The 20,485-nt window shown below is 34.3% G+C and overlaps 1 protein-coding gene across 1 annotated transcript; it reads right to left on the reverse strand.

The window, feature by feature from the left end:
* Positions 1 to 1,098: 1,098 nt before the first annotated feature.
* Positions 1,099 to 9,358, reverse strand: LOC102810352 (meiotic recombination protein SPO11-like). The gene is made up of 12 exons (XM_006816099.2): positions 9,162 to 9,358; positions 7,726 to 7,839; positions 7,017 to 7,105; positions 5,950 to 6,016; positions 5,534 to 5,642; positions 4,801 to 4,890; positions 4,365 to 4,401; positions 3,961 to 4,070; positions 3,286 to 3,385; positions 3,048 to 3,085; positions 1,785 to 1,973; positions 1,099 to 1,292 (listed from the first exon to the last, which is right to left on the reverse strand). Exons 1-12 carry the CDS (start codon positions 9,356 to 9,358, stop codon positions 1,173 to 1,175), a joined length of 1,260 nt encoding a protein of 419 aa, XP_006816162.1. The 3' UTR covers positions 1,099 to 1,172.
* Between the last annotated feature and the right edge of the window lie 11,127 nt (positions 9,359 to 20,485).

Raw genomic sequence — 20,485 nt, forward strand, 5'->3', positions numbered from 1 at the left:
GCAATTGATGTCATCATTCACTGCCCATGCAATTGATGTCATTTACTGCCCATGCAATTGATGTCATTTACTGCCCATGCAATTGATGTCATTCACTGCCCATGCAATTGATGTCATCATTCACTGCCCATGCAATTGATGTCATTTACTGCCCATGCAATTGATGTCATTTACTGCCCATGCAATTGATGTCATCAATAACTGCCCATGCAATTGATGTCATTCACTGCCCATGCAATTGATGTCATCATTCACTGCCCATGCAATTGATGTCATCATTCACTGCCCATGCAATTGATGTCATTTACTGCCCATGCAATTGATGTCATTTACTGCCCATGCAATTGATGTCATTTACTGCCCATGCAATTGATGTCATCAATAACTGCCCATGCAATTGATGTCATCATTTACTGCCCATGCAATTGATTTTTTCATGCTGTGTGATATCAACTCACATAAATGATATAATAATGAATTTCAAAGGAGCAAATGATTTTTTCAAAATTAGTTTGGACACCATTCTCAACTTTGATCTCCAGTTTCCGCATTTTCTTGCAATATTAGGGCATGGTGGTACTTGGTTCCTGATTGGCTATTTTTGTGGATTGATAGATACATCTGTCACATATTTCCTTGACTGTTACATTCACTGTGCAAAATGTAAATGTGTGAAGGCCTATACAACTGCCGCATATTTCTTTGCCATATTAGGCCATGGTACTATATAGCCATTCTTGATTGGCTATTTCAGTTGGTACTCGTTGCCATATTAGGGCATGGTACTATATAATCATTCCTGATTGGCCATTTAAGTTCGTAAATAAACAACTGCCGGATATTTCTTTGCCATATTAGGCCATGGTACTATATAGCCATTCTTGATTGGCTATTTCAGTTGGTACTCGTTGCCATATTAGGGCATGGTACTATATAATCATTCCTGATTGGCCATTTAAGTTCGTAAATAAACAACTGCCGCATATTTTTTTGCCATATTAGGCCATGGTACTATATAGCCATTCTTGATTGGCTATTTCAGTTGGTACTCATTGCCATATTAGGGCATGGTACTATATAATCATTACTGATTGGCCATTTAAGTTCGTAAATAAACATCTGTCACATATTTTCTTCATATTTTCCATATTAGAGTAAAGTGGTACATAATACTATATCCATTCCTGATTGGCTATTTTTGTAGGTAGATATACATCTGTCAAATAATTCCTTGAAATGGACGTCAATGCTTCAATCTCAGCTTTACGATTCATAGATAATAAAATCTGCATCTAAAAAGTAGAAACAAAAATAGGTTTTACCCTCATTTGTATACAAGTTTGATCCTCATTAATATCAAAAAATCAACATCAGAACATTTTTGACAGTCAATTTTCCAATAGTGATGTCATTTATTCTTTGTGTCAAGTATATTTGAAGATGAAAAAAAAAATACTGCCTACCAAAATTTTTGTTATCATCCCATCCCCATATTGCTGTAATTTTTTGAATGCCTAACTTTTGACAACTGCTGTTACAAACGTTTTAATCATGATCTGTATCCAAGGATAAATTATACCGGCCGGTATGTCCATTTGGTACAAATTAACAAAGAATTTATATAAAACGTATATGCAAAATCCTGGCAAAAAAAAAGAATTATGGTGTCCAAAGGATTAAAATGTTAGTACCGGGGGTAATATTGTTAGTATTACATTGTAGTAGTACATAATTTATGTAAATATCTCAATCTAGAACTTGTATGAAGTATCAATAAGACACACCTCAGTCATGAACATTGGTTGAGACATATAGTAAGGTCGCTTCATTAAATCTCTTGCTTTTTCTAAATCAGGTTTACTCAGTGGAATTAGACTGTCTCTAGGTAGATGTAATTTATCAATATCAGATGGTAAGACACCTAACCATTTGATAACAGGAACTGCCATCTGTTCATTGTCGAAAGACAAACCCTGAAATGAGACAGAAGCATGAATTAACCCAGCAATAAAGTAATTATTAGCAATTATTACAACTACTAACCATTTATGAGAACTGCTGATTACTGACACTGGCCATACATTGAAATACTGATTATATACTGTCGTAATGACCATATATGGAACTGCTGATTACTGACACTGGCCATACATTGAAATACTGATTATATACTGTCGTAATGACCATATATGGAACTGCTGATTACTGATACTGGCCATACATTGAAATACTGATTATATACTGTCGTAATGACCATATATGGAACTGCTGATTACTGACACTGGCCATACATTGAAATACTGATTATATACTGTCGTAATGACCATATATGGAACTGCAGATTTCATCACATGACATAATGACCATATATGGAACTGTCACCACATGACATAATAGCTATATATGAAATACATTTAATATGACTTATAAAGACCATATATGGAACTGCTGAATGTCAGTAGATGATATGTCTGTAAATGGGGCTACTGATTGATATCAGGTGAAATAATAGTCATAAATGGAACTACTGATTTCATCAGGAGACATAATGACCATATATGGAACTGTCAACTGTCACCACATTGAATGGCCATATAAGGGGGATACTGATTTAATCATAAGACAATGACCATGTATGGAACTGCAGATTTCATCACATGACATGACCATATATGGAACTTTCACCATGTGACATAATGACCATATATGGAAATGCGAACTGTCACCAAGAGATATGACCATATATGATGCTGTCGACAGTCACCATGCGTCATAATAGCTATATATAAAACTGCCGATTTAATAGACTTTAATAAAGACCATATATGAAACTGCCGACTGTCACCACATGACAATGTCTGTATACAGGGCTACTGATTTCATCACGAGACATAATGACCATATATAGAACTTCTGATTGTCATGTGACATAATGTATGTAGCTACTGTTTGTTATCAGTCATTTTAGTTGTATTACTGTGGTTTAATTCAAATAAAAAAATAGCCTTCTGCAGATCAGTTGGTAATACCAGTTGTAACAAGCCTACCCTGGATCCATATTTATAAACGAATAGTATTTCCATCCCTGAAATAGGAGAGAAAACATCTTCAAATATCAATCATTAGATTAGAACAGACAATATGCTTACATAAATACCTTGTCAACATGATGGTATCAAGTTAATGCACTTCGAATACACTCACTAAAATCAAACATTCCAAATAGAGCTAACACAATGTTACTCTGAAACAGGTTTATTTCAACGCACTGTTATATATACTTACCATGTGGATCCGCATCTACTAAAGCCAAGATAGGTATAAGTAAACAATTCCATAATTTTTTAATCATTTTTCGTGTACCAACATCTGGAAATCCTCTTCCCTGTTAATAAACAAACGCATACTATAACATATTTCTCATACCAGTAAATTAAAAAAAAAAATATGACAAATTTTGTGCAACTTTCGTTGTTGTCAGAACAGCTGGAGCTAATACTACTTTGAATGTAGTCAAACTATGACACTAATAATACTTTTACTGACACCACAATATTATGAATATACAAAGATTACATAAAGCAGAATGTTTTTGTTTTTTTTCAAGTGTACATGATAAAATGAAAATGTTGGGAACCCAAATAATTGGAAAGCACTGTTTGGCTATATATATATATTTGTTTATATATGAAAAAAGCCCTGAATATTTAAAGAATGATTTTCAATAATTTTATTAATATCCATTCCTACAACACAAAAGGTAAAAATTTGGCTACATGTATATATATATTTGTTTTTTTACTGCTAAAAAACAAAAACTAGCAAATATTTTATTCAAAGAAGGTAATTATTTGGCACCGACTGATACTTTTTATCAAGCAATTTAATATTACTGCTGGGGTCCCCTAAAAACTTGTTTACATTTGTTACACAACTATTTTGTAGTAGTATATTACTTACAGTTATAAGAATGCATGGTGGAAGCTTTTCAAATATCTTGTCATCAAGAAGTTTCTGAAAGATGGCATCTTTTTCTACAATTAATACCATCTTAGCAGAGGAAGCAATTTCTGACACAAAATATGTATAGAAAGAATAGAACTGTACAAAGGTTGGGTTCCTTTCAAATATAGATTTTTACATTTTGGTTTATTGCTGATGTCTGTTGAACATTAATATACCAAACTATCCAAATTCTGACTCAGTGGAGATTCAATTTCATTATTAAGTAGTAATTTTTGATGTATTTGAGACATATTTTCATAATGCATCTCAACCAGTGTTTCATTGAAAGGTTGATGTCCTATATGAACCATGTTGGACATTTCAACATTTGTTATTTTGTAGAAATTTAAAAAGGATACCAGATACAGCATTTATATTAGCAGGAATGGCTATCCCCTGCAGAAATAAAAGACATTGTTAACAGAAAGTGTCAGTGAGTGAATGTGCGTCAGCGACAGCTGGTCAGTGAATGAATGAATGAATGACCATCAAGTAGTATTATCAAGATATTATCAACACTTTGAGTTCCAAATCTTTTTCCTGCTCAAATTTTTTTACATTTTCTGTAATATTCACTGAATTCCATTTCAATTTTGTACCAAACTGACAAAATGTGGCATATTGCTTCTAGTTTTAGATAAAAAAAACATAAATTGTTAACATTTTCTCAAAGGGTTAAAGTGAAATATCACTTAATATATGTTCATGTGCACAAACCCTACAGAATACATTGTATGTGTTTTTCGTTAAATTCATCTACTCTACTCACAGCAGAAAGCTAGCAAGTCTACTTACAGTTTGCGTTTTACTACAGTCAATAATATGACCAGCATCACAATCTTTGAACTGTATAGCTCCAGCAATCCAGCCTTTACTTGTTGCTAGCTGTAGATAAACATAGCGACACTATAGAAATCTTGCTCCAATTTTTCAAAGTCACTGTGAGAAATCACTAGAATGCATGAATTAAATTGTTACTAACTTCTAAGCCTTTAAAAAGTAAATTACAGCTAAACTAAGATTTTTGAGCACCTACTGAAATTAGGTTGCTATGCCACTTACACAAGCTATTCTCAGTATGAACTTACTGTACTTATTGTTTTGTTTTTTCGGTGATCATTTTGAATAAACTAAACTAGCTAAACTGAAATAACTAAACTAAATTAAACTAAACTAATAACTACAAACAAGACAACCATACTGTAAAACATTTTTTATAAGCCATATTTTAGCAAATTCAATAAAATCATAAATCAGCATATCTGAAGTGTTCACAAACAAATTGTGTGAATATTGGTTCTTAAGCTGCATATAAAGAATAGCCAAATTAACTAGATAAGAATTGTTTTACAGTAAACTCATAGTGGTATTAATGATGTGGGTATAGGCAACAATTATTCTTGATAACAATATTTTAATTTCATTACAGTAAAATGTGATTGTTATTACTGCATGAAATGATTAAGTAAATTGAATATTGTTGGTGTAATTATACCAGTATTAAAGTGTCATGCATGCCAATACATACCACATGTAATGCTTCTCTGGGTACTTTAATCATGCAAGATATGTTATCAATAATTCCATCTACAACAGACTGACTACCATATAGTTGACAGTCACTATAATAAACATCTCTGAAATTAATTAAATTAATTAATAAATAACCAGTTATTAAGGTGTTTACATTTGTAGCAAAACGTGGAGTTCACCCCAGAGTTTATTTTAACAAACTGTTGAAAAAGACGTGTGAAGAGATTAAAATGGTTAGTTTAGCCATTGAGGTATCTCCATGGTTTAGCTCAGAGTAAAAGGGTATGGGTTCCATGACACAGAGTTCCATGTTTAACCTCAAGCTGGGACACATGTGAACAAGACTAAAGTTTTATTATCTGCTGAAATATTAGAGTCAATAAAACAACTGTAATAGCTGTTTACATTTACCTTTTTGTTGAAAAAGTGTTTGACTGAACTAGTTTATAACACATTGCCATCACTTGTAGTGTAGTAGCTGAAAAACAAAATTAAAAATATTATTCACAGGGGGGGGGGGGAGTTGGATGACATGATTGGTTGAAATAATCATCTCATTTGCATACATGAAAATTCATGAGCAATAAAATCTCATCTCTTCAGTAAAATTGTGCCAAAATCATTTCTGATAGCCAACATAGTAGTTCTAAATTGACTAAATATATCGTTACAAGCTGAAAAAATAATGGAAAAACTGATGTAAATCTTTTTTGTGATTGAGTCCAGCAAACTATTGAAAGTAACCACAGGTTTATCCTTTAATGGAATCATAGTGAGTTACAAAATTCATGAAGCATGCAGAGGAACATTGATATTTCACTAGTATTATTGCTCAAAATTGCCCATAATGTTTTCAATAACTTTTACCAGTGACAAGTTACCTAATTAGTATACATTTCAAGAAATCACTGTGTGTACATGCGCAGTTGAAATGGAACAATTTTGAAGCAATAAAAACTAGTAGCGCCAAACTGGTTGTCGGTTGACTTGTTTTTCAATAGGCATAATTTTAGGGCCTGTGTATTTCTATGCAATGTTTCTAAGTTTTGTCAATTTTGTAAAGAAATTGCTAAATTGATTTCATCTATTTGTAAAAGGAATGTTGTTGCTTCAATGATAGCCTGCGTACAACTGACTTTGAAATGTTCTATCCAGAATGGATGGCACCCTCTCATGCCAATACCCCCCCTGATTATTCTAGTATAAATTCATAGGGTGGATAAAGATTCATAGGGTTATGATAAAGAGTAGAATACATTTTCATTGTCTTTTCTGTTTGTCTAAGTTTCAGTGATTCTACATACTTTGCCATTAAGTTCAAACGTGAACCACCTTGAACTTTTCAAATAAACTTCCTTTTTATGTAAAAATTCATGGTTACCTTCTGACATGTAATATCATTGTCAATGGTTTTTGTTTTTTTATATATAATGAAGTTACCACAAAGAGACATAGGCTAACTTACACAATCCACTTACCAAACTTGTTAACTGAGTTCAGAGAATCAAATCTGACTTCTGTTGCATGAGTGTTTGGTATCATTTGCAAACCTGCAGACTCTGTGAACCTACAATATTATTTTGCATTACATCATTATGACTGCTATTTTTCAAATAAAATGTTCATAATGCATGATGTTCAGGTTGCCATTTTAGTTTGAAAAAAATATTCATATATATAATGCATCTAAAAACAGATGGTTAGTTTCCAGTTTTACTATAAAAAAGACACATAGGTCAGGGTCAGGTCAGGTGTAATACTAGAAACACAAGGAGACACCTAAAAGCAGCAAAAAGTAGTGGTTTAAAACATTTTCATTGTCTGCACATGTTTTCCACATTTGAAAAGGAATCAATATGTTAAGCCAATAAAATGAAATTCTGTTAATTCTCTTCTGCTAAAAACTGAGCAAATTTTTGTGTGGAACAAGCCATTCAAAATGTCCCTCTGTTCTTGTACTCAAATATATGACAAATGAAATATCTGCATTCATATGCTTCTTTTTGATCAAGTACATTGACCAAGTTTGAACCAAATCGATCAAAGCATGTTTGAGAAATGACTTCAGATATGTAAAACCATGAAACAAAATGGCTGCCACTGGATAAAAGTGAAACGACTATTCTATAGTGATTAACACTTTAATAACAATAAAATTGCTATTCTAATTTCCTCCCCAATTTGTACCTTATATTCTGCCAAGTACTTCGACTGTTGTACACAATACTTGGAGATTCGTCTTTTGATAATGACGTTAAAATATTATCAACAACATACTCTAAGCGTCTAAGAACCTCTTCTCTGAAATATGAAAAACAATAAGATGATTGTAAAAAAAACTATAATAGTTTGTGTTTTATTTTTGTTATTTGCATATTAAAGAATCAAATTTGGAATAATGCATGCATTACAGTATCTTTTTAAAGGTTCGCTCCATTAAAGCATAGAAAAGACATTCAGATATTATGTGATGATTCATATACATGTACATGCAATTCATTCATATTTAAAGTTTTCACAGAGAAAAAAGGAGGGTGGTATTTTCAAGAAAACATGATGAATCTCATACATGGAATAGACATTATTCCATGGATAATTTATAACATTTCAAAATTCTCCAATTTTTCATTAGAGCCATATGTAGCCTTTGTAACACGTATTATTTTTAAGCATAGGTTAACTAAATTTGAGATTTGTAAAATGTTTGATGACAGCCCTTCTGTGGTTTGCCTTAGGGATAAGAACCTTTAGTACTCTCAAAATAAGATGTGTGGAATGATCATGTTTATAGATATCTACTTTTAATATTTCACATTTTTTTTTTAGCAATCAGTCAATCAGTATTATTTTCCGAAAAACTTCCTTTTGTACTTCCTCTAAGCACAACTAAAACCGTCACCCCTGATTCAATTGTACATGCCCCCTCTAGATAACTATAGGTATCCTTAGAAGGAGCGGGTACAAAAAGAACTATTTACTTATAATGTGTTTATGGTAGAAGCCTACTCATAATTTTTGAGAAAGTTGGTCATAAATCACATGACAATGTTCATTGGTTTATTATGTAAAATCATGAAGCTATTGTCCCATGGTACCATGGAATGGCATTCGTTTGTGTGTTACATTGACATATTTTGAGAAATTTGTCCTATTTTCCAAAAATATTTATTTTTAGAACAATGCCATAGAGCACAATGTTAACGAAAAATTGCATTTTTGGATATTTTTTGAAACCCAGATATTTTAATTAATCTATGTACTCCATCATTACCAATATATGATTTTTTCAGCCTATACCACCTGGCTACAATTTGAGATATGACTTAATATCTCTTTCATAGGAACCTATGGTAAAAGCGTTATAATACTGTCAAAATGGCCACTATCCACTAAAATACAACCACAATTTTCTCGAAAATTAAGTTGGTGTCCCCAACATTTTCAAGTCAATATCCTTGTATTGCCAAAAAGATCAATTTTTTGAAATGAATAAATTCTGGATATTTGGTATCATGTAGGCTTCTGCCTTAAAGTAGAGTAGCGATCTGAACAATCAACTTGGACACAGTCGATGATGTTCGCAACTTTTTGTGAAATGAAAACCCTGTACGAGATATATTTACCTTTCAATATAGTTCATAGTAACGACACTCACATCCTCAACCTTTGGTTTCATTGCATAACTAAATCTCCATTCCTGTAACAATTTCTGACGTAAGTTTTCCAAGGATTCGACAACATTGTTCACAGCAGACTGCGAGGATTCGAAACTTGCAGACGACACACAGCCCGCCTGTGCAAGGGACACGGAAACTGCCATATCGTAGCTATCTGTGAAGACAAATATCGAACTAGCTGAATAAATAAAATAGTACGCTATTTAGAACCATTCCAGGATAAATTTAGTGGGCAATCTCCACATACAGACGTCATACACAATTTGTTACTCAACACTACACTAAAAGCGAATCAGTCTGGCCTCGTCATTGCATCGTATGACCTCTGACCGTGTAACAAAGGTAAACTTTGAGGACGCTGCTCGCTCAAAGTAGATTCATGATTCACAGATTTTTTTGCTGCTGCCAGTTTCCAACTCTAACTTAGAAATCGTGTTTTATTCACACGTTGGCCATTATAACTATGGATAGAAATTTATATCTGTTTAGCATATACTGTAGAATACTTTATTTTCGCTTGGAATTTATTTTTGCTATTTTCGCTGAAGGGATGATTCCGTGAAAATAAATTGTTTGTTTTTTCTTCCGAGTATTTTTGTGGGATTTGAATTTATAAATATATTTTGTTTTTGTAACTCTTCAGTATATATACACATTTCAAAATATTATCTGTGCAGATTGTTTTATTCCCTCGGACTAGTCAACCCCTAACTGACAACATTATGTTCTTCAAAACTATTTTAGCAACAGATGGCGGTCTTTATTTTGCGCTGATTGACCGGACGGACCGGCAAAATCATCATGAGGCTTTACACAATATAATAACATTCAGGTCACCCTTTTTTCAAATTGTCAACAAAATAATTACCTGAAATAGAATAAATTTTATTAAATAAAAGCAGATTACTAGTGCTTACTTAATTTTTTGACAGAAAATACGTACAAAATAACGAGAAATTCGTTAACGGCAAATCTTTATAATCGGTGTACAGTGAAAGGCAGAAATGGTTTTAATCAAAATGGGCATTATTAATCAAATTGACCAAGCCAGGAAAATAATCATCTTTAATTTCCATTAATATTAATAAGACAGTTCAACATTATCCAATATTGAATAAGTGAGTGGTTGTATTTGCCATGTCATGTATGGGTGTAGATAATACTGAGCTCCGATTAGGCTATCACCATTAAATATTTGAATTTAAATGAAAGTTGATGGTCGGTATTTACAAGTTATAAATGTCCATAAACAAATGTATTCCCACGGTTAAATGTTAATGTTACAGCGAGTATCATAAAGGCATGGATTTGTTTTATATAACACCAGACTACGGCTGGGTTTTACAACGACAAACTCCAATTCGGTTAATTTAACAGTGGCTTCAGAGACACATCACCAAAGCACATTTAATCACGACATAAATTATTACACTCTATTGTGGCCCAATACGCTAACACAATCGTATCGCATCAACGTCCAAACTCGATAGCTATAATGGAGGGAGGGGGGTTACTAAAGGCATTTTACTTTTTAACAGGAAATATAATGACAGTTTAATTTACAGTAAAAAAGGGGGATTTCACACTTTATAGATAAAGGAAATTCCTAATTATTATATTTTTATAATATATTTTATAATTTGTGTTTAAGAATCAAAATTAGAAATTGCATACGAATTGCAACATTTGTAATGTGAAAAATGCTTTATATGCTTACGAAAAATAGCTGATTACATTTTACACCTTGCCCATGTCTATGAATTTACGTTTTTTATTTATTGAAATCACATTATTACAAAAATAAAAACAAATGATTACAGCTTACGAAAATACATCTTGCCGACCCTCAATAATATTCGGAATGATTGCCCTTAAACAAATTATCAACAATAATGGCCACAGTAAAATAACAATGTACAATAACTATCAGGGGGAAAATTCTTCTCTCCGGGGTCTCCACACGTGTCAGGGGGGAATCTCGTCTCGTCTCTCTATCGCGTCCCCTTGAGGTACGGGGATCGGGAAAGTCACTTATACTTTACAGTCAAATAAGACACACACAACGAAATACGTTTCAGCTCTCGTCTTAGTCGGTCAATCGAGCACTCTATAAGACACAGCGCCCTGGGGAAAAATCCCCAAGACTATCGCAAGGCTGACCCAAGACTCTCTTAGACTGCGTCAACACTCGCCCCAAGGCTCTCCAGGACTGGACGTAGACTCTGACTGCGTCTATCGTGGAGTACTCTTCAAGACCAACTCAATCTCTCTTTATTCATTTTCAAAACTCTAACCAATTACAAAGCAGTAAAAAGATTCTAGAGCGTAACCTTCAATCATAAAGCCAATCACACTAAGTACTGAATACGTCATATCTTTTGATTAATCGTTCACTACATTAATAACTATGGATACCAACTGTCAGAATCTTAGTCAGAATAGCGGCGGTTATCTGGTAATTAGTTCCAAATCACTGAGCCAAGTTCCGTCCAAAACTTCAAATAGGCCTAAACGATGACAGACATAACACAGCAATTCGCTAATAATCAGTTAATTAAGTCGGTCAACAGATACGCAAAAACAAATTCATGACACATCCCTTCACCCAAACTGAGATTGTGCCTCCTGGCATAACACGTTCATAAATCAAAGATACCATCAGCCACTCATCGTCATAGGGTTAAATGCAATACTAAGAAAAGGTATAAATCAAAAGAGTAAAACACACTAATTAAGTACAATGATTATAAAGTCTAAATACAATGGTTATAAAGTCACAAATATCAACGGTTATAAATCAAACACAAGGGAAAGGCTACCAAACGACTCACTTTTCTCAAAACGGTTCGCTGAGGTAACCCTTCGCTGCACTGTCTCCGTTACTAAGGTTACAAACTCTATATCAAAAGGTCAAAAACTAAGGCGTGGCGGTGTAACCAAGCGATCAGCCAATCGCTGCAGTCGACAGCATGATCACGTGATTACCAGGGATGCGTCTCTCGGTTAAAGCATTGCAAAGCGGTAACCACAGTCCCTCTATCTATAGAGGGACTGTGCGGTAACTAATAAACAATGAATAAAAAGCTATTAATCAAACTCCTGTCATATACGCTTATAAACTTCAACTGAACTCACAAGTCGTTAATCTAAACAAAAGTCATACGGCGTGGTAACAGAATGCAAAGACAATGTCGCTTTCATAACACATTACTCCTCTGGCAAAAAGACGGAAAAAGGCAAAACGATAGAAACTACTAAGTTACATATAATCCTGTCAATCATGAACAAAATCTTGCGATATCAAACAATACGTATATAAGCGCACCATACTCCTATCTCAAAAAGATATAAAAAAAACGTTACAAAGTGCTCTCAACTCAAAAAGCGTCAGAAGTATCCCGGAAACACGTAAACAACAACAACTCTTAAAACGTTGATATCTCTGTACTCGACAAATCTCAAAACTCTTAAAAACTCGTGGGGGCATCATTCCTCCCATCATATTCCGTACTCATAAACTCATTAAAACACCATAAAACTTCACAAAACTCATAACACTGTTGCAAATACTTGTCCACTGAGGTGCGCTTAAATCGTTATAAAGGACCTCGCACGCCCGGCCCCCCTACTCCCTATATTTAAGGGGGGGCCTATGTTTGTTCCCTCATTTTTTTTGACCCCCTTATCTAGGCAAAAGAAGAAAATTTAACCCCCCCCCCCTTTCACGGGCTTTTCCGATGAATTTCACCCCCTATCTAGGGAACTTTTCAGTCTAGAACTCCTTTTAAACCCCCCCTTTTTGTATATCTCGGTAAGTGTTTTGAAATACACCCCCTATTTTGAGAATCTCGGGAAAACAAGCAAAAAATACCCCCTTTTCTACGATTTTCTCAGGAAAATGTTCCCGAGACAGATCGTCAAAAAGTACCCCCTTTCCCGAGAAAATGGGAACGCGCATGCGGCCCCCTATGGATCCTGAGTGGGGGGGCCGGGCTCGCACGTCACCAAATATCACTTCGAAACAAAGATCTGGGCGCTTACACACATACAATTCAATACCACAAAAAAAACGGTAAGAAAAAAGATAGGAAAAGCAAGCAATACATTACATTACTAAGCAATAGTGTTGTGATTGTGGAAAAGAGTTCAACGTCTTGAGTTACAGTGTCAGTTACAGTGTCCAGCGAGCAGTTCTCTAAGCAAAAAGCTAAAGTCAAAGTCTATAAGCGTCTCTTCTCTTGTCGCGTTATTCCGGGTCGTTCTTTGTCATTTTCTTGTCTTTAATGTCGCTCAATTCTTAATTATTCAGTCCTATCCGGTACTCGTCCTTCATAAGGGGTTCTGAAATCTTCATCTCTTCAGCGTCGTTCATCGGTGCCATACTGTTAACGGTGTTAGTCGTCAAGCGCGGTTTCGTCTCTGCCATCGAGCCAGTTAGTTCGGTTCACAAGAAAGACACCTCTTCGTCATTTCACTTTTCTTCACAGGATGTCAATGTGTGTTAAACACCTGCCCAGGTTCATCCAAAACGTATCAGGAGAAAATTCTCCTACTCTCGGGTTCTCCACCACGTATCACGGGGGTAAACTTCTCCCTCCACGGGGTTGGCCACACTGTCAGGGGGGAAACTCGTCTCGTCTCTATATCTCGTCCCCTTGAGGTGCGGGATCGGGAAAGTCGCTGAAGCTTTACAGTCAAATAAGACACACACAACGAAATACGTTTCAGCTCTCGTCTTAGTCGGTCAATCGAACACTCTATCAGACACAGCGTCCCGAGGAAAAATCCCCAAGACTATCGCAAGGCTGACCCAAGACACTTTTAGACTGCGTCAACACTCGCCCCAAGGCTCTCCAAGACTGCCCTCGACTGCGTCTATCGTGCTGTGCTCCCCAAGACCAACTCAAACTCTCTTTATTCATTTTCAAAACTCTAACCAATTACAAAGCAGTAAAAAGATTCTAGGGCATAACCTTCAATCATAAAGCCAATCACACTAAGTACTGAATACGTCATATCTTTTGATTAATCGTTCACTACATTAATAACTATGGATACCAACTGTCAGAATCTTAGTCAGAATAGCGGCGGTTATCTGGTAATTAGTTCCAAATCACTGAGCCAAGTTCCGTCCAAAACTTCAAATAGGCCTAAACGATGACAGACATAACACAGCAATTCGATAATAATCAGTTAATTAAGTCGGTCAACAGATACGCAAAAACAATTTCATGACATAACACTCGAACGATGGCGTAGAATCACGTACTTGAGACGAAGAGGTTCACGCCTGCAGTTATCTAGCCACGGGGTTGAGCTAATTAGTCGGCGATGTTCATGCACCTTGCGATTTCTTTGGCTGTAGGGCTGATGTAGTCAGTCGACGAACACGCACTTCAAGTGATTGCTGAGTGAAGAACGACATAACAAACCTTCAGCATCGATGACAGTGTTGAAATGCATGCGGTGAAATGGCACACAATTGTACTACACACCACGTGGTCACACCAGAACTATAACACACCTGCCGACTACTAGAATTATGGTAATGAATGACCACAAATTCAAGTTTGATGACCCCTTTATAGAAAACGTATGGGGTGCCTCCCTAGCTTAATGGTAAATTCTCAAAAAAACAAAACTAAACAGCACAATTCCAAACTATGAAATACACTAAAAAACATGTATAATACATTGAGATTGGACAACAGATATCACAATACATCAACAGGCCATTTATGGTCATATGACCTCATTAATATGCATGATTGCAATATCTCAACCATTGCTGCTGATAGGAACATGCAACCAGTATCATATTGATGGCATTTGACAAGAGATATGACTAATATATCAGATGATAATAATTTGACCTCATTAATATCCATATCTGTAATATCTCAAACGCTGTTGCAGATATAAACCTGCAACTAGTTTCATAATGTCAACTGGCAAAAGATTTGACAAATATAATAAATGTGACATCATAGAGGTAACTATACTATCTGATGTACTTTTGCATATATATCCATGAAATCAATGCTATTATGATAGCATTAAAAAGATAGGTAGATAACATAACTATAAGCATAACTATAATACCTCAAGACTATTGCAGAAACACATATGTAACTAATTCTATAATATAGACTTTGAAAAAGAGATGAAGTCATAAAAGCTCTGTTCAATCAGAATATCTAATTTGTGTCACCTTTAATGTTCCTGCTTTTATCCTTAAAAATCTTTAATTGGTAATTTGCTGCTATATTTATAATTGTTAGTTCATCGAAGGCAATGTCTTTAAAATTATAATTTTTTTTTATCTATAAAGATCACATTGTTTAAAATGTGTTATTTTTTTTTTGAAGCGCTTCAACCTGGTCATTAAAAATCTCAACAGCCCTTTTATACAGTGTAACATCGTGACGAAGGACATGTTGTACTTTTGGATCATCTACCAGTTTTCTTCTTAAATTATATCTCTCTATTTTGTCTTGAGACAGTGCTATGTTGTTTTGGATTATGCTATAATCTGTCTCATTGCATGTCCGGAATGGTAAACCATATGCCCGTTCCAATAAAGCATATGTCATGTCCATTTCATTCGACAAACCAATGACGGTGAACCAGTTATGTAAATTATTCACAGCATATTCCAACAAAAGATCTTGTTCTGTCTCGGTTAGCAATTTCTTGTAAAGGCCTTTTAGTTTTGTCCAACACATTTTTTCCCGTGGAGGATCACCATATTTTGTTTCAGAACACAGTTCAGCGTCATTAAAAAGTTGTTCCATGAAATGACTTCCAATGCTAAGCGCCCATTCATTGACAGTTAGGTTATATGATCCGAGTGGTTTACATATGTGATCAACAACAGGGCGTTCCTTACAATATATATAATGCGACACCATACGTTCATAAGGGTCTCTCAGTATTGTGAAGTAGGAACATGGCTGTGTTAAACGACTGCATATTCCAAAAGAATAACCACCTATGTAAATCTGATAATCTGAAATCATATTTGGAGACTGCAACTGTTTGTAGACAGATATGAAATTATTAGATTTGACTATTGTCATGTTATAGAGTGCAGAACTGGTTACCACATGTATAACACAGTGTTTCATAGTCTTTCCCGCAGATTTGTGATTGTGAAGAAACGCTATTGGATTTCCTCCTTGAAGTTGTTGGTTAAGTGTTCCAACTGTGTAATAATTTGGAATGACATTGGTTTTGTTCAACCATGGGTACTTGTTTACAATAAGATGAATGAGTTTGTCTTTGTCTTCGTCGGTGTGACTGTTTTCATCTAGGCGTGTACTATATCTCTTCGTTCGTCTTGATACATGCAAGAATGTTTCAGTAAACAAAAGCAGAATACAAACCCCGAGAATAAATAGATATCGTTTATGTTGTCTGGTAACCATAATAACACATCTGTGGATAAAATAAAATGACAGAGAGATCAGCAACCTCTAACAACTTTGTAATGAGACGTTTATGTTAATTATGTTAATGTTCTTTTTTTGAACTATTTTCTACTGGGCATTGATCGTGGGATTTGAGGGTATATCTTGTTATAGAAACGATGTTATATGGATCTTAGTATGACTGAAAATCATTAGTAATAATGAAAAAAATAAAGTTATAATTGAAACAGTTGGGATGGCCATACTTAATTTACAAAATATGGTAAAACAATATTGTAATTGTCTTTGATACTAATATTAATTAACTCACAATATCGTAGTGTGCATTTCAATGACATTGACATTAAATACCAGTGGATTGGCATAAGAGATTACAAATAACATTATAACATAAATTATGATCAGTGAAAACTGTTCTACTGAATGCTAGAGTGGATAAAAACTAAATACTTATATTATTATACTAGTAATTGATAGTCATTTTCACCTGCCACGCCTATTATATGTTGTAAGTAAAATTGCATGCAATAAGATTTGAAATCATAATTACAACAATGCGCCTCGCTCGCCTGTAAGCATTCACGTGCACACAACTTAGTAAGATACATGGAAGTGGATTTGTGCCTTTTGCTTGTAACCAGAACATTAATAACCGGAATACATCATATTATTTATAATAATAATGCCGTAATGGTGATTAGCCACAAAATATTTGATCAAAATAAAAACACTTTTGTTTGACCTAATATAATGATATGTTGAGTTGTAGTATCAATACGCGAGTATGAAAAATGATGTATAACATAGAAATTAACTCGAGATGCGATCAAAACGTATGTAGCCCACGTTGTAATATTGGCTATTTCCACGCTAATTTTTGGTATAAATATGCAAATTAGATATGGGTCAAATATAATTTTTAAATGAATACATCATTATTTTCTTTATAGAAGAATACAGTAGGCAGGCAAAAAAGTCAAGGTTGCTTGAATGTATGCATAGGAGGTGCATGGTAATCATTTGTAATTTGTAGGTCAATGGTAAATACGCATTTGTAATTAGTTTTATACAGCATTCATTTTTACCCAATATGATTTACTTATTTAATCTGAATTGTGAATTTATGTCTTTGACTCTAATAACACTCATTTTAATTCTATAGTCAATGTTAAAACAAGAATTAAGTCAGGTTCGACGCCATCTGGATTTTTAAGAGGTCGTAGACAAAATAGCAAGATTGTCAAATGCAAAACAAAAAAGGCAATCAGTAATAACAAGTATTGAATATAGGGCCACGTTTTAACTACATGCGCCCATACACTATTGACTCAATCTTTATGATTACCATAGTCATTGGGGGAAATCCACGACTTAAGTACACATTGTTAGACATTATTGATTTGATCGTTGGAGTAACAAATCAACACAGAGGCTTCATTAATTAGCTTATGCTTTGTTGCGTGTGTACAACTGTTTTTTACAACTATATCAGCAACACTATGGTCATATTATGAAGAAACAGGTTAGCAATAATCGTTACGATCAAAAGATCCATTTCAGAGATCAGATGATTACAAGTGTAAATTGTGGACTTGTGTTGGTATTGCTTATATAAAATTATTGTAATTGACACATTTACTATTGGTATATATAAAGAAATATATAGCTATACATCTAAATAGTATTTGTGAAGAATTGTAGGATGTAGATTTCTGGTTAATGTACATGTGTGCTATGTTCGATAAATCTGTGGTAATTTCTGGTGGCGTCAGTAGCGTGTAATATGCTGATACATAAGACGACTTATGGTATGGTATATATACGGGCGTGATATTATGTTGTTGGCATAGCTAATGCGTGTATGTGTTTAACATAGTGCGATACAACGAAAATCCAGACTAATAATGTCAAGAAAATAACGTGACCATGCAATTATAATACTAATTTATGTCAGTGTGTGTCGAAAAAGACTATTGATAATACTAACATTGTTAGTGTTTATGTGAATATGAGTAGAAACTTCAGACTATTGACGACATAGGACAACATTAATCTATTACATTACATGCGTAGTTAGTATACGACATGATGACACACTATAAAGCTAAATATTATCTGTACAAATGAAGAGCATACATACTGAGAACGATGAACGGCAGAATGGTAGTCAGTTTAGTGAACGTAAACTACCTAATAAATGCAGTAAATATGGAAATGTACACATATTGCGGACTGCACCAACAATATCCTAATACCCATAGCATGCGTGTGAGTGATGAGTGGTGCGTTAAATGTTACCAAGGACAATTAAGCATAGATTGTAACACGGCACGCAACAGTGAATATTGGCAAAATAATGTAATTGATTACATATGTAAATATTATATTCAACGATTTCCAATAACGATATTACCTGACATTTACCACACATATTAAGTATCATATACACAATAAGTTATTACGATGTACTAATTATACTTCCAGACTTTATTTATTGTATCTAATCATAGGCATCAAATAAATCAATTCATTAAACAACATTTATTTTATAAAAGAGTATACTCTGTAAAACGCTTCATAAAAAGGAATATAATTACACATTGAATACAATATCCAAGATAAATATCACAATTTTTCAATAGATTTCCTGTTTTGTAAATTGTTTTTGTTAACGTGACATTGATACAAGTCTTGTGTTAATATCTTTTTTGTCAACACTAAATATAATTGCATAACATTGTTTATATTAGGGGAGATTTGTGTCTTTAGCACAACATAACTCAGTGTATCGTGACATATGAATATTCCGAATATAATCAGTGTTAATATTGTTATTGCTTAAACTGTGATATACGAATAGTTAATTCGTGTAATCTCCACAGTCTGTTACTATAGCCTCTGTAATTATATACATCACAGCTGGTTCTACCGGTTGAGTATGCGAGGAGGACGCTGACATGTTCAATATTGTCAAATTATTGCATTTTATTTACATGGATAATTGTTTGAATGAATGAATGTATTAGTGTTTTTAATTGCATCAAATTTACACAATCAGCATTTATAACGCGAGAACTTCCATTATTCTTATGGTGACAAGTCCATTTATGAAAACATATTATATATATTGTTGTTTTATTTTTGTATTATTATACACAGGGTTGGTTATTTCGTCTGTGGATGGGTAGTGCCACTACTTATTGCCTGTGTTTGCTTTCGCATCAATACGTCTGCACATAGAACAGCAAACATGATAGAAAACAACTATATGCACATACAATATTCAGAGAGGCTTTTACCAAAAAATGTGTTCGCAAGGGATTTTTAGCGGGCAGGCAAAATAAAACATCTTCAGTGGGAGGGAATTAAAAATAGGGTTTCTCAGAGGGGAATTCCAGTAGAAGAAGATTTTTATTCAGAGGGCAGGCAAGTTCCATTTTTAGATTGAGCGGGTAAGGGCAAAATCATTGATTGTACATTGTATTTTTCAGAAGTGTAAAATGTGAACTTGGGTACAACTCTCTTAATAAAGAGTGTTGCCGGTGAAATGGGTCATGGGGAACAAAAACTGAGTGGGGAAAGGGCAGTGGGAGCAAAACCAAGTGGAGAGAAGGCACTCGTTTACTCGTTGACTTCACCTGTTTTAATATGCGCCATGATGTAATAAGGAGTGTCAACGTGATCTAAAGCAAAATACCTCGATCAGGATGAAAAAAATATCCAGTCAGAAGATACATAATCTCAATCGGGTTATGTGCATATCCCGATTGGGGTATATATCCCTTTTGACAGTTATAATCCTGACTGAATGGTGCCAGCAGTGATCTTTGATTGGATGAC

The sequence above is a fragment of the Saccoglossus kowalevskii genome, chromosome 22, assembly GCF_978046115.1.
Source record: "Saccoglossus kowalevskii chromosome 22, keSacKowa6.1, whole genome shotgun sequence".
NCBI lineage: Eukaryota > Metazoa > Hemichordata > Enteropneusta > Harrimaniidae > Saccoglossus > Saccoglossus kowalevskii.

Excerpts from the sequence above, each read along its gene's own strand:
- LOC102810352 (XM_006816099.2), bottom strand. The coding sequence starts at position 9,358 with ATGGCAGTTTCCGTGTCCCTTGCACAGGCGGGCTGTGTGTCGTCTGCA. Across the intron at positions 4,402-4,800 it reads ACTGTAGTAAAACGCAAACT|GGGATAGCCATTCCTGCTAA; the intron begins GTAAGTAGACTT and ends TTATTTCTGCAG. Across the intron at positions 3,386-3,960 it reads CACCATGCATTCTTATAACT|GGAAGAGGATTTCCAGATGT; the intron begins GTAAGTAATATA and ends GTTTATTAACAG.